Genomic DNA, 21588 nt, shown 5'->3' with positions numbered 1-21588 from the left:
CGGGGCGGGGATGGGGGCGGGGGCTCCCGGAGCGGGGCGGGGCCATGGAGCGGGGCGGGGCCCGGTGTGCGCAGGCGCGGCGGTGCCCGCTCGGCCCGGCAGTCCCGGTTAGCAGGGAGCTAGCTCCCGCTGACCTCCCCCCCCCCCGCCGGCGGCTCCCGGTCACCCCTCAGCTGCCGCCCAGTCCCCCCTAGCTGCCGCCCAGTCCCCCCAGCCCACCCCCCCCGCTGCTCCCCCGCCCCCCCTGCTGCTCCCCCGCCCCCCCGCTCTCCCCAGCGCCCCCCGCTCCCGGGCTCGGCCCCCGGCCCTGCCCCGGCCCCGGCCCCGGGCCTGAGGCGCCGGCAGGCCGCGGGGGCCGCAGCGAGACCCGGGGCTGCCGTTGCTCTCCCCGCGCCGGGGCCGCGTCCCGCACCGGAGCAGAGGCACTGGCGGGCCGGGGGCCGCGTGGCCCGCTTTTCCTGGCGGCTGCCGGCGCGGTGGGAACGTGGCCAAGCCAACCTCGGACGTCCCACCCGGCACGGGAGATGCCCCGGAGAAACGGGTCCTCCCGACCTCTGGCAGCGTTCAGAAATAATCGGCCCGGGTTGGCAGCGACTGGGGACAGGGAGGCACCTCGAGGCAGGCAGGGCAGCCAGAGAACAAAAGCTACGGGGAAAACTGAAGTGTATAAAAAAACAGCGATCAGGAATGGGGGAAAAACCCTAAAGCTCAGCTGGAGAGCAGGCAGGGTACACGGACACCTGCCTGAGGAGCAGGGGACTCTGTGCTGTGGGTGAAGCGGGCGGCAAAACATGTTTTGTGGCTGCAAAGAAGAAAAGAGACAAGCGACACGCACTGTTTCCCAACAGGTCGGAAAACAAATTAGCAAGAGCGTGACCTCGGCTTGCTGTGGTCCCGCGAAGGGAAACCTTCCTCCGGCTCTCGTGGCGGGGGCGTCCCCAGGCTCGCAGGGTGCTCGAGAGCTGGCCACAGAAGGTGAGGGAGCAGGGGCTGTGGGAAAGGACCATCTTTCCACAGGGACCGTGGAAAAGGACTGGTGGAGAGGAGCATCTCGAGGGAGAAATCAGGAGAAAAAGGGTGGCCTCTCGTTGGGGGGTGCAAGCAGCAGCTTCAGACGGTGCTGATGGTTTGTGGACAGTCGCTGTCACTGCATCCGTAACCCTGCGCCGGAGACAGGGTGCCTGGCCCTTGCAATGTAATCCTTGCTCTGCTTCAAACGTTTCTGATGCTTCTCTATTTTAAATTTCTTATGAGGCAATCCCATTTTTCCAGGGCTAACTCCACTGGAAAGGAAGACACAGGAAAATGCAACTGGCAGGAAGAGCCTGGAGACCTAAAGAAGAGGAAAGACTAGCCAGGAATTTTGCAACAGCTTTATTTTTGCAGCTAAACCACAGACATGAAAAACAAAACATGATCCCATGAACCCAGCAACAGAAACTACTTTTCTAGGTCAAGTTTGACCTCACTGAGAGCAGAAGAGTTGAGAGCAGCAGGGAATTGGTCCTGCAGGTTTCCTGCACAACTGGGAAAATCTGCCTGTGTGGATCCCACCGGCAGAAGGTTGGAGATGAAGGATGCTGCATTTGAGATGAGATGGTCAAGGACATCTGCAATAAAACAGGTCACAGCAGCTTCCGTAGGGTATTGGAGAGGAACAGAGCAAATGGGCAGCCCTAAAATTGGGGGTCCCTATGAGCATGGTAGGAGGAGCAGATTCAGGATAGAGAACACTACGGATTTGCACTGGGAGATTCCCAGCTTCTCAGCAAAAGGATGTTTAAACTAGGTAATAAAAGTGCAGAAGGGAAGTCGTTTGGCTTGTAGTAACAGGAGTTTCACAAACGCATAGCCCTGAGTGTGTGGGACGGGGATGGAGGGGAGGCAAGGGAATGGAGGGACAGTTTGGCATTTTGGGTGCTAAGACAGTTGCGAACAGGGAAGGAATTTTTCCAGTGTGCAGTTATATCACGGGATCATTAAATCATACTTCCATCATTGTCTGCCACTCACTGCGTGAATGCTGGTCTCCCTTGCTGTGCCCTTTGTGCTGCTCCTCCTCTTGGCTCGTGTCCTTTGGCAGTATTTTTCTTTTGCACAGTGGTTTCCAATTTCTTTGATCACCAAGGGGCTGCTCCAGGAAAGCAGTACGTGTCGGGGAGTGCTGAGAGTCTCTGGCCGTGACCGCGCAGAGCATGGCTTGCAAACCCTGCTGTAAGGCCGGGACGCTCTTTGCTACAGGCCAGCTCAGTCGCAAAGCTAAGCACTTTCCAGCTTGGCACAGAGTGGATGCCTTCCTTGCCCTGAGCCTGCAGATGGTTCTTGTAGCTGCAAATCCACCCCAAACAGCACCTGTGGAAACAGAGGGTCTGTGCAAAAGGATGAGTGTCTGTATGATGCTACAGAGCTGTGGGCCCAAGCAGATGAGAGCCAGGTGGGATCCTGGAGGAGAAAGCCAAAAACCAGCCTGCCCATGGGGAGGAGAGATTTAAAAGCATCCTACAGGAGCTGGAAGCTGTGCTCCATCTGTGACAACGGTTAGCACTATCGATTTGCTTCTTGCAGTATTTCACCCTCGGGGGCTCTCTTCGGCTCGGGACCTGCTCTTTCCCCCGTGCCACGTGGGGCTGCATGTGACAGCAGGCCTCGTGCAGGCGGTACCCGATACGCACCAGAAACAGCGTGCGTTTCAGGGCCCAGGAGCCTAGCGTACCCCCAGGTCAAATAAATGGACTTTAATGGGCTAGATCTAAGCAACAAGGAGGTAGCAGCAAATGATTCAAGTCAGCGGCGCTCTGCTCCCCGGCTGGGTTTCCACTCCAGCTGACGTCTCACCGATGGCTGATCACTCAGCATGACGGGCTGTTTGCAGATCAGAAAGGTGCAGCGACCAGATAAGGTCCCCACGGGTTTGTAGAGCTATGTAAACGGCACGGCTGAGCCACAGACCCGCCTGGCTATGGGAAAGGAGCAAATAGGTAAGAAATGCATTTCTTCCTTGAGCACATTTTGCTTGCATGGAGACTTTGTTAGCTGAATTCACTTTCTGAAAATCGGTAACTGTTCAGGGCATTTTGACAGGTATTGGAGCACTGCAAAGAAATCATAGGAGAAGGATATTTTTAGATACTCTTTGTGCTCAAATAGCAAAAATACCTTGCGTTTTAAAGGCCATTAACTTGCTGGGCACATTTGAAAGTCTTAAATGGTTTTAAGGTTCAGGGTAATGTTTGAGGAGATGCAATTTAGGCATAGAATTTGCACAGAAATAATGACAATTTCCATGCTGAGCATCATGGTAGAGAGCCCACAAGGAGCCTGTCCGCAGGAGTTTCAGAGCCTAGAAATCTGCCCTGTTTTGTTAACTGCCACGTGGACAATCAATACAGCCAAAGCAGATGATCCCCAAAATGGGTGCATTAGCATTGTTTGTGATATGACGTGTATTGTAGTCACTGTAGAGAAGTCATGGTAAAAGAGCAGAAAAGCAGTAATATGGCGACAAATTGGGACTGCAGCTCGTGGGATGGTTTGCTGTATGGAGCTGTGGAGCAGTGTCTCTCTGGAGACCTGTTCACCGAGGGGACGATGCATGTGGATCGTGCTCTCTGTCTGCTGGGTGCTCAGTTGCTCCATCTCGCTCCCTCCCTCCCCAGTAACTTTTAAACCCGATGGCTTAAAATTTTACATTTGAAATTGCTTCTGGGCAATTTCACAAGAGGGACAGAAGCCTCAAAGATCCTGAGGTTCCTCCAGGATTTATGCATGCACCTGCCAGGACAGTCCCCGTGAGTGACCTGGGGAGGAAAGGCAGGGGGATCTCGGTGGTGAGTGCAGCAGGCAGGCAGCAAACAGGCAGCTGCCTGCCCTGGAGCTGTTGCTGAACTGCTGTTGGCTCCAGCACTGTCTCAGCTTATGCTCTGTCTTGGCTACTGGGGTCACACGGGATGGGGGGAAGGAGCTGAGGCTGTTGCAGGGGTAGGGGGAAGGAGTGGGGAGAGAAAGGACACAACTCCAAGCTAAAGCAGACTCCAGGCGTGCCGCGACTGGCGGCACCGAGTCTCCTTCATGATTTGTGCTGCTCTGTATTCTCAAGTGCCCAGTACAACGCGCTGCAGCCAGTGTGGCTCAAGACCCTCCTCATCACCCCCTGATGGATGCAGAGTGCCCTAGTGCCTTGGGGACCAAGCGGCCCCTTCTCTGCAGCCTGGTCTCTGGCTATGTGTATGGGAGGAACTAAACAGGGTCAGACCTGCTCCAAGAGGAGGCATCCTATAATCATCCAGCTCATACTGTTGTTAGTACCTCCCTGGCGTAGTTTGGGGGTTAGCCCCCTCCAGGGACTGTTCCCAATGGACAGGATGTACAAGGCCACCCTGCTTTGGAAGGAGAGCTGAGCTGCATGGATTCAAACTGTACCACACTGGTCAGTCTCAGGGTAGAAAAGAGCCATTGCCTGTTTTTGTTTTGTTTTGTTTTGTTTTTTGGTATCACAGCTGTCACCTGTAAGGTCCAGGAAGGACTGCATAGGACAAGGCTCCTCTTTGGCCTGGCTGTAAGGATGTTAATGAGATTCAGCAGTGGCACAAAGAATGAGCAGCCCTGGGCTGAAGGACTCTGAGGCCTGGTGTGATGGAAATGGGATGGATTCCCCTGCACAAGGTCATGTGGGGTCCAGAGAGGGCTTGTTCTGTGTGCTGAGAGATAGGTGCCCGTCCCAGGAGAAGGAGGAGGAGGAAGGCAATTGACTGGGATAACAGAGCTAAGGAGCTCGCTCTTTGTCCTGGTTCAACCTCCTTCACCACATGCAGGGCCAGGATTTGTCCCAGGACAGGCAGCTGTGCCTTCCTCCTTCTCCCCGTCATGTGCCTCCTTGGTTTTGGAAATGCTTAGACAGCCAAGACAGTGGGAAAATGGAAATCTTGTCTTGGGGGAGGAGGTTAAATGAACTGGGCTTGTTTAGCCTGGCAAAACTGAAGGCTGAAAGGGGACAGGATTGTCATGCAGAAATACATTGGGTGGGCGGAAACACCAGAGAGGAGAAAGAACGTTTTATTCTAAAGGACAGTGTGGGCACGAGAACAAATAGGAAAAAAAATCACCATGATTACATTACCCTGGGGCTTAGGAGAAAGTCAGAACCGCAGGGGCCCTTGCCCACTGTCTCTTCAAGACGCGAGGGCAAGGAGTGAACTGCTTTTAAGATCTTGATCAGCAGAGACTCGCATGATGTTGTAGTCTATGGCAGCTCGATAGACTGGGGTCGGGAGACTTCTATCCTGTGTTGCCAGCAACATGTGGCAGGAACAGGCCAAAAAAGTCTCCCACTGCCCATGGTCTTTTCTTTCCGTATTAGGACTATCTTTTGGCTACAGCCTATCTTCCTGCCAGGATAACAGACAGAAGAATGGCACATGTGATGTGCTGTAACCTGGTGAATTCATGGGGTTGAGGGAGAGTCCTGGGCTCCTGAGTGTTACTTCCATGAATCTCCTGGCCGCTTTTGGATAGAAATGAGGGCTCTCATCATCACATAGCTGACTACAAGGGGCATCTATTCTGAAAGCCTGGAAGAGTTGCAGGTTGCCTCAACAGTAGATAGATATATGTCAACAGTTCTCTTTGCCTACCTGTATCTCCATCCACATGGGCCAGTCCAGCTGTGAGGGTCTTTGAGATGTAGGAGGTTCAGCACCTGTGTTATTTCTGCCCTCCTGGCTTTGGTCATGTTCCCGATAGCTTCTTACCCATACCAAACGCCATGGTGAGGGGGCTGGTGTCTGTGGGATCCCTAAGAATTCAGGGGCAGGAACAGTTCACCTTCGATGATCCTCTGAGTTTGGCCTCCCATTACATCGGTGAATGGTGGCAGAGGGTCACTTTTGGAAGCAGGGCTGGGGACTGAGGGCTAGCACCCTGCCAGAAAGGGTGAGGAGGGGGGCCAGCTCTGCGGGGTGATCTCCACACGCAGCCCGGCTGAAGAGAGCCCAGACAGTGACAACAAAGCAGCTACGCAGGAGCAGTCTGTGCTGTGGTTGGGCTGCAGCTAGTTTGTGAGGCCTCTACTGCCCAGTCTGACAGCTGATGAGATATTTGTGTCTGCACACATATTAACGTTATGTGCACATGTACCCACATGGGGTATGGGTGTGCTGAGCAACTTAGCTGCCTCTGAGCTCATGCAAGAAGGAGGGGAATAAACAGAGAATCTTAATACATGGTAAGACTTAAGAATTAATTCATCACACGGATTTGGTGGAGTAATTCCCACAAGTGAATATTTATATAGATAGTTCAGCAAAGATGTGATGGGAGATATGGTGTCACCAGGTATTTCAAGGGTTGCATATACTTTTTGAGGTTCGGGTGGAGGACTGGCCACTGTAGGTAGGACCAAGAGGAGAAGGCTTAATTTGCAGCAGTGAAGGAGATTTTGGTGAAGCCTCCCAAAGTGAGGATAATGTGGAAGAGATGGAGAAGGAGGTATTGGGACTGCCGCTGATGGAGGTTTTGAAGAGTGGTTTAGACAAACTTTTTTCAGGGATGAGAGAGAGAAAGGTGGCTTACCTGCCTCTGAGCAGGGTGTTGGGCTGCGTGATCCTTTGAGGCTCCTTTTCCATGACCTCTCTGACTCTTTGGTGCCGTGATCATGAACGAGTTAGTGCAGATAAATGCATGCCTCTCCTCCTGCATGCCCCACTGTGCCTTGCACACACCAGTGCAGGAACAATCCTGTTCTTGCTGAGACCCATTTCCACCCTTTTCCCTCCCCTCACCGCTGTTCTTCTTGCTCTAAAAATCGACAAATGCTTTGGAAGGGAACGTGCTGGGGAAGTCAGCTTGCATTCTGGCAAGGTTATCTGCCCTGGGACAGCGAGCAGTTTGCCAACACCATCTTCACTGAGTGACACTGTTGTTTACCCCTTGCTGCAGCTGCCGGCGTTTCCCTGAGCTCCTCTCTGCACCTTCTTCTACTGAAGCAGCTTCAGAGAGATTTTCTTGGATCAGGACAGGCAGGTGCTTTCGCTAGCAGACAGCGGTAGGCTGCCTAGGCAGGCAGAAGCAGCGCGGCTCGTTTGCTCCTTCCTGAGGAAGAGAAGAGGCCGGGAGCTGGGGCAGCAGAAGGATGCTCAAAGTGGTACCCTGCAGCAGGGATGCTGGGTTGCTAGGAGACAGGTGAAGGTGAAGAGGAGAGCTCTGCAGAGCGCCGGAGGCTCAAGGTACCAGCCACAGCGGCAGTGTGCGTTGCTCTCCGGCACAGCGGCGCCCATGTAGCAGTAACCAGGGACGGCCGGAGAGACCCTGCCTGCGCCGAGGAGCGGAGCTAGCGAGCGGGCGGCCAACCCCCCGAGCTCCCAGGACATGCCCGGGGCGGGGAGCCGGGGAGGCCCTTGAGATCCACGCAGAGACCCAGCAGGGCAGGCAGCGGCAGAGGGAGGGAGCTCGGTTCTGCGGGGCGCCCGGGGGAAGGCAGACAATGCGGGAGCAGCCAGCTGGCTCAGCCCTTCGCAAGCCCGGCTGCTGTGGCTCCCTGCCCACCCTGCCTTTGCCTTTGCCGGCTGAGGCCCTCCGTGGCGGCTGTGAGTAGTGAGGGATGCGGGGGGAGCGGGCTGGTGCAGTGCTGCGAGAGCGCTGGCTGCGGGCGTTCATCCTCCACCAAGGGCGAGGCGGTGATGCTGAGCGCCGCGGAGCCGGGGGGAAGCTGGGGGACCTGTGCCCTTGGGAAGGAGCCTGCGATGGAGAGAGACAGAGAGCAGCTCAGGGCCGCATGTCTGGGCAGGCCTGCATGGCTGCTGCTGCTGCCCTTGGGATGCCTCCTGCCAGGTGCGTGTGGGGTGGAGGTGTCCTTGGGAAACTGCGCCGAGCCGTGTCCAGCCTGCCTTCTGCTCCATGCTGCCCCTCAGTGCACGGGGGCTGGCAGGGCCCCCTGCCAGGCCAGCCCTTGTGGAGCAAGAGATGAGCCCTTGCCAGCTCATCTCTAGCTGGAAGCAGGCTCTTTCCAAGTGAGGGCCTGGGGCCAGGGCTGTGCCAATGGCAGGGGGAGGGCAGGGGGTCAGGAGGATGAGAGCAGGGAGACTGGGGCGGGGGGGAGTACCAGGGTCTCTGAGCTGCCCTCCCCCTTCTCCTAGATCCGCATGTCAGACCAGAACAGCACCGATGATGGGGAGTCAGACCCCCAGCACAGCCTGTCTATGGTCTTCCTCGTTGTCTTGGTCTTCTTCATCATGGGGCTGGTCGGTTTCCTGATCTGCCATGTCCTGAAGAAGAAGGGCTATCGGTGCCGGACTTTCCGTGATGAGCTCGACCCAGATAACAAAGATGTGCTGACGGAGCTCCAGGCCAGTGAGTACTGGGAGATGAGGACTCGGCAGGGGGGGCTCTGGTGCTGTGGTGCTCCTTAAATATGGTTCTTGGAAGTGATCTGGAGGTGGGAAGAGTTACCCGTCGTGTACCAGTGGGTTGGGAAGGGAATGAAATGGTGAGAGCAGCACCACATTCCCTGCATGAGCATGAAGGTTGCATGCAGCCAGCAGGGTGGGAAGAACGGAAATACTGCCTGAGCACTGTGCCCTGTCCCAGCTGGGTGGACTTGGCCCCAGCTTGGGAGAGTGGGACTTCCATGGTGTGAGGGGCTTCTGTATCTGATTTCCCCAGGGTCTCCATGACCCACTCACACCAAACGCTGCGTGAATGCCAGCCATAATGATTTTACCATTTCATCCCATTTCACTTTTTGGCTGCCATTCCTACCACCGCTGTTTTTTTCTTCGGGCTTGGGTCTCTGATGGCCAAATTGTGACATGCCATGACATACAAGAGCTAATGGGATAGAAGGATGGGGCAGGCTCTTGCTAGCTGTACCCCAGCTGCAAGAGGGAGAGAGCCCCTTAGACCATGCTCAGCCTCCACCACCAGTTTTATGCTGGTCCAGCTCCTAGGAGAGTATTTGGGTCAGCATCATTGTGTATTTGCCTCATTCTTGCTCTCTAGACCTTGATGTTTGGCCACTGTTAAAAGAGGTTCTTGGTGGGGAGTCAGACCTTTGGCCCAGCCCTCTAGGGCCGTTCTTATGTTGGCAGTGAGGCAACGCTCTGGAGTGTAGGGCCCAGAGAGCCCTCTGATTTGTTGACTTTGTGGTGGTAGCAGGCTTATGAAGGCTGGTGGTGTCAGGGAGGGTGGGAGATCAGCATGTGGCAATTCCCAGAGTAGCATTATCATAAAGTGATAATTCTGAGTAAGAACCAGAATCTCTGATGAATCTCTAGCATCTGAGTTATAACCCATGTGCCCTACAAGCAAAAATCCCCCAGCCGAGATACAAGCTGTCCCTCTATCCCTTTTGTGTTATGAGGTCCAGTAGTAGGCTCTTGGGTGTTCGTTATCAATCATGTGCTCTTCTAGCTCTGTTGTGTTTGGTGCAGACCTAGAGACTCTCTGGGAGGAAGAGGGGCGTTTTCTTGGGATCTGGGCCCCATGCTGGAAAGGGACTTCCAAGGGGTTTTTGGTCACCTGAGGCCACCATAAGTGGCTCTCTGGGAATGTGGTTTGGAACTCAGGGCAGCATTGAGCATGAGTACAAGCCACAGCTTGGTCCTAGCAAGGTCTGTCATTTGCTGATTTCCTTAGTCTCTGCTGAAATGGGGAAGATGTGTTTCTCAGGCCGTTTACTTAACTAAAAATGTCCAAATGGTGTTACAAAACTCCACCGACTCCTCTGTCCCATCAGCAGGGCTTAGGAGGGTTAGCACCTCACATTGGGACTTACTGTGCATGGAAGGGAAATGTGGCTCTCCCAGAGTCTATGTGGAAGCAGTGAGGAGCTTCCAGGCAGACTTTGGTACAGTCCTCCAGATTTAATGACTTGGCATTACACAGAGACAATATTCAAACTTCCCAGAATTGGCTTTGCCCACTGGCGACTCCACAGCCTGGGGAAATGTCTCTGGGGACGTCCAGAAGTGCAGTGGCAGTCCCAGAATTGTGCTCTCCAGAAAGGCTCCCTGCCAGACCTGAGCTCTGACCTACTTATGAGAACATATGTCCAGCATCACAAGTTGGGCTGAAGGTCCATCCAGCAAAGGCTCCTGTCTCCAACAGTGTCCAAAAGCAGGTGTCCAGGGGTACAAGAACAGAGCAGGCATTTACTGATATTTCCCCAGAATACTCTTTTAATTCTCAGAAACTGTGTAGCTCTGTGGGTTCCTCTGTCAGAGATGGTTTCCATTTATTTAACAGCCCCCAGTGGATTTCTCTTCCACAAACATCCCATTTACCCTTGGACACAGGTAAACTTTTAACATCCACAACATCCTGCAGCGAGGAGTTCCACAGCTTAGCTGTGCTCATGAAGAACCACCTCTTTCTACTTGTTTCAAACCTGCTACCTATTCATTTGATTTGATGTTCCCTAGCTCTGGTAGTGGAGGAAAAATATAGCCCCCTGCTCTGTGTGCACATGGCTGTCCTTTTAGCCATTTCTTTTCCAGGGTCAGAGCTCTAGTGTACCTCAGATGCTTCCTGGGGATGATGGGGAAAGCAGGGCTTCTCTGACCTCTCCATTTGTAGGCCCAGGGTACTCATAGTTGTTCTGTGGGAGGAAATGGTGAGGTAGTGAATCCCAGCCCTCAGTGCCATGTTTTCTCCTTTCAGATGAAGAGGAGGAGCTGAACGAGGACACCGTGGAGAAGATTGTGAGATGCATCATCCAAAATGAAGGTGAGCATTTTCTAGGGCTGGCTTGGAGACTTCCTGGCATCTGACTGCTTTGGCTGAAACATTCCCTTTCTCCTCTCTCCAGCAAACGCAGAGGCCCTCAAGGAGATGCTGGGGGACAATGAAGGGGATGTGCCAGTGCCAGTGCCCAGGTGAGGGAAGCGTACGCCAGGCTGTGTCTCTTGCAGAATGAGGGAGAAGCAGTCTTTGGTACCACCTTGGTCTTGAGACTCTCCAGCCAGCCCCTTTCCATCTCAATGGTTTGTTACAAAGCATCTTCCTACCAAGGAGTCATAATCCCCCGGTGTATGGGGGTTGCTATACTTTACTCCACTGTCAATTGTAACATCCCTCACTCCTGTCCTAACAGGAGGTCCCCTCCAAAGCTGCTGCTTCTCAGGGCTTGCTACACTGAGGCTGCACCAAGGTAAGGAAGACTCCTCCAGGTGACATGACCTGCCATGTCCTTTTCCTATTGCAGCCTTTGTCCCCACCGTAACAGCCAAGATGGGGGACCACCACATCACCATACGGTGCACCTGGGCTCCACGCAGGCCCCCTGCATCCACTGCAGCAAGAGGAAGAAACCCCCACTGCATCGGCAAGCGAGGTCCAAGGATGGCAAAGGCAGGATGCATCCTGGAGAGACCACTGTCTTCTCAGTGGGCAGGTACTTAAATGAGCCTTGCCAGACATCACTCATCTGCTCTGGCTGAGCACGTGTAAAAGAGAGTCTTCCCTGTCCCCTACTCCTTTCCCTTTCCCCGCTTGCCCACACCAGGCACCTTCTTGCTTTTCCCCATTTAGGTGTCACAGTAGCTCAGCAATTAAGAGTCCTGAGGGTTCAGGTGCCTCCTGCCCTTCAAAATGTCTGCAGTACAGCTCCTGCCACTGAGTCAATGCAGAAATGAAGTAGGCCTTGCTGTGCCAGTATCTTGCACTAATGACACCCCCTCCTTCTCCCCCCTTTTCCTGAGGAAGGTGACTTGGGCCTGGGTTGTCTTTCTGACTCAGTGCCGGGCCTCAAATACACATCTGTTCAAAGCCTGCTGCCTCAGCCACATGTGAGTAGAGCTCGCCAGGCAAGGGCAGTGACCCAGGCTTCAGGGGTCTTGTTAGGAGGGAGAGGAGGCGACAGCAGGTGCAATGTGCAGATTACCAGCCACCACCATCAGAACAAAAGTGTGGCTGTAGTCCTCCAGGACTCTGCCTCTAATGATGGCTGTAAATGGATGCTTTGGGAGGAATATAAGAATAGGGGAACATATCTGATACTTCCCACAGATACTCTCCCAATCTCCAACTGTTCTCAGCTCAAGGGACTTCATGAGCTATCTGTGGTCTTTGTGTAGTTAGTAGCCTTCAAAACATTTTTTTTCCACAATCTTGCCCAGGTTGCCTCTTTCCCCAGCATAAACATTTAGAGTGCACAATGTCTTTTAGCAAGGTGTGCCAGATGCCAGCTCCCCACTGCCACGGTGATCATGGTAGAGTGACAAGGAACTGCTGATTCCTGATGGCCACCCAGACAAGACACAACTCTGCTGTGCTCAGTGCATGCAGAGGGTCTTCATTCAGCTAAGTTGATGAAGCTGCATATTGTGGTCTAGAGAGACAGTCTTTTCATAGTAATATGGAGCCAGACTGGGCAGAGCAAACCTTTGGGGGTTGTGGGTGTTTCCACTATCAGAACTAGGAGTTCTAGAAGTCAGGAGAGAGGTCAATTGGGAGCTTTATGGAGAGCTGTTAAAGGGAAGAGACCTGCAGGACCTCCCCATGCTGAACTCCAGCTGAAATTGCACTTTCCTGGAGACTGACAGCTTCTGCCTCTTTGCCTGCTGTTGTCAGCTGTCCTTGATTTAAGGTTTGGTGTTTGGTAAGCCACATCTCTGCACACTTGCTTATTCATGGTTAATCTCATTTCCTGGCTGGTGTCCAGTTCCCTCTGCTGCTCTGTGTCCTTCATCCATGCTCTTCTCAGTCTCCTTTCAGTCACATCTGAGTGCCTGGAGAAGACAGTCTCCTTTCCTAAACACACCTTCTCTCACACCTTAATTTTCACTCTTTTTCCATGTTAAGATCCTGTGTCATATCAGCCTTCTCCAGAGGACAGTTATTATGTTTCTCCGAGGTTATATTTGAATGCTTCTGCTTGCTGAATCTCTATTCTATGAAGTCTGACTCCTATGGGGCCTATGTGACCATGAGGTACAAAATTACCTCCAAATTCTGATTCCTGTTTCCAAGCTGGCCCTATGTGCTTTCTGATCTTTGATAAATTTTCTGGGAGTGCCCTTGCTGTGCCTAATTTCCTATGAATACCCTGATTACATGAACTGTCTTGATTCATGACTGATCCTACATACAAAAGCTCCTTTAATCAACCTCTTCTGTTGCAATCCTCAGGTCTTATTCCTCTTTGTTTTTGGCTTTCACTTCTGTCTTGGATATAGTAGTTGAGAGTTCAGTCCTCTTTCCTATTACATACAGCTTAGTGACTGAGTCTGGTCCCCAGCTGGTAGTCACCAGCTCATAGATGAAGAAACCTCATGTGGAAAGGAGCGAATTCAGTGAAGGGCTGCCAGAGTAGTACATGACATATGAGGAGCTGCTGAGGGAATGGAGTTTGTTTACTGTGGAGAAGAGAAGGCTAAGGAGATATGTAATTTCTCTCTACAACTACTTGAATGGTTGGGGGAAGTTTACAAGGAAGGTGGAGCTAAACTCTTCTCAGAGAGGCACAGTGCAAGGACAAGAGTTACTGATCACAAATTGCAACAAGAGAAATCCGGATAGGACATTAAGGATTTCACCCTGAGAGTGGTGCAGCCCTGGGACAAGGCCCAGAGGAGAGGAGAGATCTCCATCCTTGGAGATTTCTAAAACCAAACTGAAGAAGACCCTGAGCAACCTGACTGAGTTTTGAAATTGGCCCAGCTTTGAGCAAAGGCTTGGACCGGAGACCTCCTGAGGGCCTTTCCAATCTAAATTATTCTAAAATTCTAAGGTAGTTAGGGTTATATCATCTGTAGCCTCTAATTATTAAATAATTTACTAATTATTGAATAATTTACCATCTTAGGGCTTTTCCTATAACTTTCCAATGGTTTCGTCTTTGCCATCTCTACAATGCTATTGAACAGCCACATCAAAGGAGTCTTCCCTCATCTTGCACCATTCCTGTCTGCAGACTACTCCAGGACTGTTCCTGCTGCTATGCTGCCTGCTCTGTTAGTTACATAGCTTATCCACCAAGCCAGCTGCATCTGACGGAGATCTTGTCCTGAGCTTCATCAGCCACAGTGTGGCATGTCCTATTGAATCAAAAGTCTTAGTGATACTGACTAGGCAGATAGCCAAAGCTCTCCTGCCTTTCTCATCGTGATCCTGAGGTTTGCTACTTTATGTCATGCACCCCTTCCAGCCTGAATCCTCCCTGCTCCTTTGAATCCTTTCCTGGATCTTTCAGGCTGGCATTGCTCAGAGGCATTACCAAGAAATGATCCTGTCATTTGTACCTCTTCCCAGTCTCTCTTTGAGACTGGAACATTCTTTGATCTTCTCAAATCACAGTGCTATTGCCTAAAAGGTCATATTTGCTGCTGCTTGGCCTGACCCAAGTAGTCCTGTGGGTAAATCATCCAGAGCTGGAGTAGTTTTCCCTTCGACTTTTCTAATTATGAGCAGCATTTCTGACTGTAATGCTGAGGAGTCTGTATTGTCTACCCTGGCAACATTATTTCATGGTTTGGCCATCCAGTATTCTGGCCATCTGCTTAGGACCTGCTCTTCCTTTGGTGCTCACTTGTTTTTGATGTAGTGATTCCAGCTTTGAGGGTTTAAGAACTTCTGCCAGTGACCAAGTAACTTGAACATCTTCCTGAAGTCACATTCCTTGTTGCCGTCCTCTGCCTTCTGGCCTATCCACTTGTTCCTCTTTCTTTGTTCCATTTCTGGGTTTGTTTATGCAGCCCAGTGCTGTCTGGTGGTGATCTCCTTCTCTCAGTAATCTCTAGCGTCTCATCAGGGATCTCATCAGGGATCTGTTCTTTCTTGGGCCTTCTTCTCAGCTTACTTCTTCATCAGTCATATTACCATTCACTTAACATTTAGGTCTCGTTCTTTCAACTCAGCAGTGCTTGAAAATTGCTGCTGAAATAGTATTTTGCCCAGACACTGAATCACAGCTCAACCTCAACAGAACCAGTGCCTTCTGTAGCCTCTCCATGTGTGATTCAAGTGCAGCTAGAACTGGTTGCTGAATGAGTCACACATTGCATCAGGATGAATTTTCTGCTGGGGGATCAGTATTCTCTGGCTGGTGGACACTAGCTCACCATGGAAGATATTTCCTGTCTGCTGATCCAGCAGTGGTTTGCATGACTTATGAAGAATAATCACGGTTAGTCACAACAAGCTCACCTGCAATTTAGGCTGCACTCATGTTGCCTACACATTACCCCCCCCACCTCCCAAAGTTATGGTAGTTCCCTAACTTCTCTCTTCTTTCCAAATGCAATATTGCAATCACCTCAGATTATAAATGCATCCTTTGTGGGTGTCAGACCAACTTCTGCAGTAGCTCTCCTTCCTATTCCTGAGCTCTGAGCTCAGGATGTAGGCTGGTTTATTGGTACATCACAGAGCCTTGGTGAACCTCTTAGATACCACCCGTCACTCCAAGGGAATGCGCACAAGATGTGCTCTGGCAGGTTTTAGTCAGACAACTCCTCCTGGCTTTTGATCTCTCTACCCAAATACAGTGTGTCCTGCCGAAACCCTGGCCCTGCCTGGTTTTACTCAGCCTGTACAGACTGTTGAAAACTCTGGTTCTTTTTCCACTTACAGCAGCTGGTCACTGGACTTAATGTCCATATGGTTCCACATGACCATCCCTTCCTTCCTTCCCAGGCTCAGCTGATTTGCTTTTCACCTGCTGAATTTACAGCTGAGTTTCTGTACATGGTCCTATTTGGCCAAGCTGCATCTCAGAGTGTTTCTGAGAGATGTGACCCATTTCATTGCTAGGAGGACTTAGACTGTCAGGGCCTGCACCACCCAGTGTCTGGATTAGACTTTGCATCCTTCTCTTTGCATCTCTTCCTATTTGTTGTGCTTTCTTCAGAGACCATACCAAAATGAAAGCAAAATGGGTTCACGTCAATGGGAACATGACTCTGGGATGAAGGGGCTCAAAGGCCAGTTGCCTGTGAAGTGTAGGAGCAAAAGGGGTCTGGAGTACAGTGGCAGCATTCACATATACTTATATGTGAATTATTGAAAAATTCACATATGCTTATAAAAAGAAAGATGTGGATTAGCAGTTACAGTCCACATGTTTAAAAGGTGGCTGATAACATAGTGGAGGAAATTACCAGACCCTGGAAAGGTATGGTCAGTGGTGTACGATGGGTCCCAAAGGTTGGAGATCAGCATTGGTCCATGTTAAAGAGAGGGAATCAGAGGTTGGAGGTATGGGCAATCTGGAAATATTGGTGGGAGAGAGGAGGGAAGAGATTTTTACCTGACCATCCCCCATTCTAGGTTTCGTGTCACACACATTGGGAAGAAATCCACTTTCCATGAGCAACAGGATGCTCCCCTGCCTGATGGCAGCAAGGAGCCAAGCACAGAGGAGTTAGAGCACAGCAATGAACGGCTCCATCAGGAGAGTGCTCGCAATGGGACTGTCCCCATGGACGGCCTGCAGAATGGAGCTGTCCAGAAGGGTGCACAGAGCAGCAAAGGCATGGAGCAAAGTTACTCAAATGCCCCAGCTCCAAACACACCAGCCAACTCAGATACTCGCAACAATAGACCGGATGGCAAGGGGCCTGGGAAGGCAGGCTCACTGCAGGATGTTGACACTGTTCTTGGGAGTGCTAGTCGCCAAAGGAAGCATATGGGCCATCAGGCACTGGGAGGGTCGAGTGCCAGCACCCCAGGAGAGCCTGTGGAGGAAGGAGGGCAGATAACCAGCATCTACCAGGAGGAGGCTGGACTGGGGTCAGCAGACGAAGTTTCAGATATTCATGGGAGCCTGAGTCTACAAGAAGGATTACAAGCTGATGAGTTGGGAAGCAACTACACCAGCAGGAAACAGTCCGGAGCAGAGGACATGGGGCAGCAGGTAGGTTGCTACTCTTCCTTGTCCCTGTGGAGTCCCCTGGGTTGGAGGGGCTTGAAAGTTTATGGCACAGCATCACCAAGTCCTGGTGTGGTTGGTACTGCCAAACAGACCAACCAGCCCGAGCCTGGTGGCGTGACCTGTGTAGCCGGGAACAGACAAGCCAAGGTTTACATTGGAGCTGATGGCTCAGGGTCTGCCTGTCTGCGGTTTGCGACCTGTTCTGTTTTGCCCAGTCTTTCTCTTCTGCCTCCCAACATTTCTACTTCCTTTTATTCTCGATTGCATTTTCTCTTCCCCTTTTCTGATGTCTCAGGCAGCGGCAAAAGAGCGATTATATCCCTCTAGTCAGACGGGCCTTTTATCTGCTAGGCTCCTCAGGCTGGCAGGGGCTGTGGGCTCTTTCCCAGTGCTCAGAGCAGCAGGGAGGTGATGGCTCCTTCTGTGCCCAGTAGTGGGTAACTAGGGGATATCTCAAGGACTGTGGAAGGCCCCCACCTTATGTAGTCTGTCCTTTATTTTCCTCGGGAAAATCCTTGTTTCATGTGCACTCTCTGAGCCTCTCTAAGTAATGCTCATACTGCTTGTCAGGACACGAGATGGGTCCAAAGAGATGTGGTTTCTCCTGGAGGCACTCACAGTCTGGTCCACCCCTGTTGAGGGTGGCCACTGTCATCACGACAGTTCCTACCCTGCCAGTATCCTCACTCCAGAAAAGAGGCAGATCACTGACTTGTTCCGGAGATGAAGTGGAGACACAGGGGCAGACCTGCTGCTCCCGGACTCTCGGGCAAGAGACAGATTTTCCCTTATGGACAGCTCTTAAGCACAATGCTGTGTTGGGGCAAAGCCGCTGTTGCTTTCAGTGCTTGTAGTGAGATGAGACCTTGCTGAACTCCTGTCCTGTTCCAGCACAGCCCATTTGAGGCCTTCACACAGGTCTTGCTGTCTGCTCAGCTCAAAGCTGTTTTGAAAGACAAGAAAATTTTCCAGCCTGATCTGTGTGTCTCTGACCTGAGAGTCTCTTGCTTTTAGACATGTCCATTGGAATCACTTTTCTTTGCCCCTTTGGCTGGTGGTTGTCTGCCTCCACATGCAGCTTAGTGTCATTGAAGCTTTAGCTTTGCTGAAGTTCTGGGGCTTAACATGGCTGGCAATGTACAGGCAGAGAAAGATGTCTCTGGTATCCTTTCTTGCCTTAAAGTCTAGGAAACTGTGAAAGCAACCTGGCTGTTTCCTAGTTGTTCTTCCACTGCCTGGAGGAGTTCAGTGCTGGCCATGCTCAGAGAGAAGAACAGCCCACTCTGGCCAGAACTGGTGTGTTCCCAGCACACATGTACACCAGCACCCTGGTATCTCCATCCACAGGCAGGCCTGAAGCAATGCTGCTCTGGGCCTTCCCGAACGATTGCCTTTCTGTGGGCTCTAGAGAGCTCCAGGCCAGCTCTCATGAGCACACAAGTCACCTGGTCTTGGATACTACAGCCTGCAAGAGGAATTTGCTCCCTGCACTGCCTTCGGGAAGCAGTGTCCTTCCTGCTTGGCCTTTGGTTTTTTGGATGGAGGTTGGGTGAGGTCTGGTGTGCGGACCCGCTCCCTGCCGGAGCTGGCCATATCGAGCAGCCCCAAGAACTAGCCCCCACTGGTCTGCCTTGGAGAGAAGTGACAAAACTAGCACCAGGGCTCGCATGACAACTTGCTCAGAAGAAAAAGAAAGAAAATGGTCTGATTAAAAACCACAGCATGTTTCAGAGCCAGAGACTTCCCCAGGGCTGGCATTGTGTGGTTTGCTGAGCCCTACAGGCTAGGCACTGTGCGTGCCCACAGTCCCTGGCATGGAGATGATACGGAGTGGGACAGAGTCATGGTGGGACCATGAGCTGGGGCGTGGGAGAGGCAAGAGGAAAGGCTTCTATTTATACACAGGCTAAGAAAAAAAGAGGACCCTGCTGCATTTATCATTTCTCCCTTTACTTCCTGGTGCCTGGGCTGGAGGGGTTTGGACTCCTGTTGGCTAGAGGTCTCTACTGTTTCTCAGGGGAGAACATGCGGTGTGCCTCCTCACACCCTCGCTTCCCTGCTGGCACTGTTCTCTTGGTAGCTGGGTTTTCTCCCATCCCTTTCTGACAGCAGTAATCACCCCCAGGCTTCCCCTCAATGGTCCCAACAGCATTCACCCCCACCCAGCTTGGGTGCTGAAGGGAGAGGAATCTCACTGCTGATGCAGCTCTGCTTGTGTCCGTGGCCTCGGCAGCACGGCGTGGCTGTGGGACAGCGTGTTTTGCTCGGAGGGGCTCAGCTGGAGGATGCACCAAACCCAAGACTTGTACAGCACACAAAGGGCTGCAGTCTGCCCCAGCTGAACTGCTGCAGCCCGCAGTGTTGAGGAACAGGAGAGAGGTGTTAAAGAGCCATGGGCAGGGCTGGTGGTCTGCTGGGCTTGGATTGTGCTTGAAGGAAGAAGGAGGGTGGGCATGAATTTGGATACCCCAAGGCAGCCATGCAGGACAAAGCCGGTGGGCTCCAACACTTCTCCAGAGAGGCCTGGAGAGGCAGCAACAGGTTCCTCTTCCTCCTACGGACCACCAAGCTTTGGATGATAGCCATGGCCCCTCTGAGCTGCACAAGAAGAGGCTTGTGCAGTGCAAGCCTGGGGGTGTGGAGATCTTTTCACCCTTCATCTGTCCTCTCTGTGGTGTCAGGACAGTGCTAGGCTCTTGTATTAAATCCTGTGGTTTGGTTTGCTTTTGAGCAGAGCTGGGAATGTACAGGAGGCAACAGGACACAGCCCAAGGGACACCAAAGTGCCTGACCCTGGGTCCATGGGATGCTGGGGCTGCTCCACCAGGCTTTGCAAAGCCTTTCCCATAGCTTTGTATTGTGCTCCAGGGAACGTGGTGATGAGGTCTTGTTGAGATGTTTGCCACCAAGCCCTGGAGCTGCTCGGCAGCTCCCTAATCCCTTACCTCCTAGCCAGGGCTATGACAAGGGCTGTTAGCTGCTGCTCAGCAGGTCCTGCAGGGTGCTCTGCTAGAAAACGACTTGGAAGGGCAGAGCGGTTGCAGCTGGGCAGTAGTTGGCTCCTGGGACCTCGGCCAGCTTGCATCAGCCTGCCTCATAGGTCACTGCTGCGGCCAAGAGCCTCCAACCTGGGCAGCAGCCTCCCTGTCCACAACTCACCCTGCTCCTGCAGGAGCGCTGAATGATGCCTGATGTGCTTGTCTCTCTTCCTCCTTTCCCAGCAGGAGCGGAGCGCCACGGTGCAGGACCCAGGAATGACAGTGTGACGTAAGTGCTTCTCTCTGGCCCCTGGGTCATGATATCCTTGGAGAGCATGGGATTCAGAGGGAGAAAACCGTGGGCATTGCCCATGCCCCAGGTGGGTTATGGCCTGCTGTGCCTGGGCCCATGCCAGCCTTCAGCTGCAGAGAAAGAGGGCAAAGCACGCAGCAGGCTTGTGCCGTTTCTTCAAGAGAGTCAGTGCCCATCGTCCCAGCTGACTTTTAGCCTGCATCTAGTAGAGAACCAGGGGCCTCCAGGTCCTGCAAGAGGCAGGATCTCCGCCTCCCGGGGGATGGAGACTCCTGGAGCTCACTCGCCCGCGTGCCAGGCAGTGCCGGACACAGTTATTGGCAGAAACCCCTCAGGGGTTGCCGTTGCCATGCCAGGCCTGGAAGCAAGTGAAGAGGGGGCAAAAGTGGGTCAGGAGAGCCTGGCTGAGCCACGGAGGAGGGCAGGGCAGGGCTGCAGCCATGACAGCATGGATGAGGCCAAGGGCTCCCATTCAGCCCCTCTTTTTCTCGCAGCTCCTCTCCGCTCCCGGCTCGGGCGGCCGATGGGAGGCGCGCAGCCCCCATCCCTCACGCTGGGCTCAGGGCTCTGCCGTGGCGGGGCCGCGGGGGCTGATGGCAGCCAGCCCCAGCCCAGAAGAGCAGCTATGTGCTTGGCATGGCCAGAGCGACGCGCGGACATTAAACAGACAACCGCACTCGGCGACAGACCTCATCCCATTGGCAATAGTTACCCGACTCCCACCCTCACCGCACTTGCCCCAGAGACCTCCAACACACCAGGCCCCATAGGGGCATCTCGGGCCCCTCGGGCCTGGCACGGGCAGGACAGTACCAGCACCATCCTGGCCCAGACCTGCTGCCCGCATGGGTCCCCGCAGCTCCTGCAGCCTCAGGGCAGCCAGCGCTGCAGAAAGGACAGCAGCAGATGGAGCCAAGCCGCTGCCAAGCAGACGGGCAGGGTTGCAGGTGCTTGACCATGGCGAGGCCTGGGCTGAGCCCACGCATGGTTGTGGCAGCACATCCGCACCAGCCTGGCACATATTAAATGCAGAGCACAGCCCCACGGGGCATCCTGGCCTCAGTGGTGCCAGCCAACGACCAGCTGAGCTGGCACAGCAGACACAGAGCAGAGACATGGGGCAGCATTCGCCATCGTGCAGAGCAGTCACGGGTGCCGGCCATCCCTGGGGAGATGCCGGCACAAGCCCTGGATCTTCGCTGCAGGGGGACCACGGCAGTCCCCAGGAGGTGCCAATGCAAGGAGGAGCAGCAAAGGACAGGCCTCCCTCTGGCCCTGTCTCAGCTCAGGAGGGGCCAGAGCCTGGCTCTGGTGGAGCAGATGAGATGGAGGCACCAGCGTACCCAGCCAGCGGCAGCCAGGCCCAGGGCAAGCTTTGGTGTTTAACCGCACTGTAAATAGATGAGCTAAACCCATTAAAGCTGCTGAACACATTG

The 21588-nt window shown here is 53.1% G+C and overlaps 1 protein-coding gene across 9 annotated transcripts; it reads left to right on the top strand.

Annotated features, from left to right (window-relative positions):
- Positions 1–432: 432 nt before the first annotated feature.
- Positions 433–21585, top strand: RELL2 (RELT like 2). 9 transcript variants are annotated; one of them, XM_067304652.1, is made up of 9 exons: positions 433–975; positions 1273–1789; positions 8130–8343; positions 10651–10716; positions 10799–10865; positions 11195–11383; positions 16258–16843; positions 20083–20128; positions 20647–21585. In XM_067304652.1, the coding sequence occupies exons 3-8, from the start codon at positions 8136–8138 to the stop codon at positions 20125–20127; spliced, it is 1161 nt and encodes a 386-aa protein (XP_067160753.1). In that variant the 5' UTR covers positions 433–975; positions 1273–1789; positions 8130–8135; the 3' UTR covers position 20128; positions 20647–21585. The 9 variants fall into 9 exon arrangements, with proteins under 9 accessions (XP_067160753.1, XP_067160751.1, XP_067160750.1 ...); XM_067304650.1 differs by lacking the exons at positions 433–975; positions 1273–1789 and adding exons at positions 2845–2978; positions 4497–4662 and having other exon boundaries at positions 20086–20128; XM_067304649.1 differs by lacking the exons at positions 433–975; positions 1273–1789 and adding exons at positions 2845–2978; positions 4497–4662.
- The last annotated feature ends 3 nt before the right edge of the window (positions 21586–21588 follow it).

The sequence above is a fragment of the Apteryx mantelli genome, chromosome 14 (genome assembly GCF_036417845.1).
Source record: "Apteryx mantelli isolate bAptMan1 chromosome 14, bAptMan1.hap1, whole genome shotgun sequence".
Taxonomy (NCBI): domain Eukaryota; kingdom Metazoa; phylum Chordata; class Aves; order Apterygiformes; family Apterygidae; genus Apteryx; species Apteryx mantelli.
The sequence above is the reverse complement of the archived record's forward strand: the minus strand, read 5'-3'. Positions and strand labels throughout refer to the sequence as shown.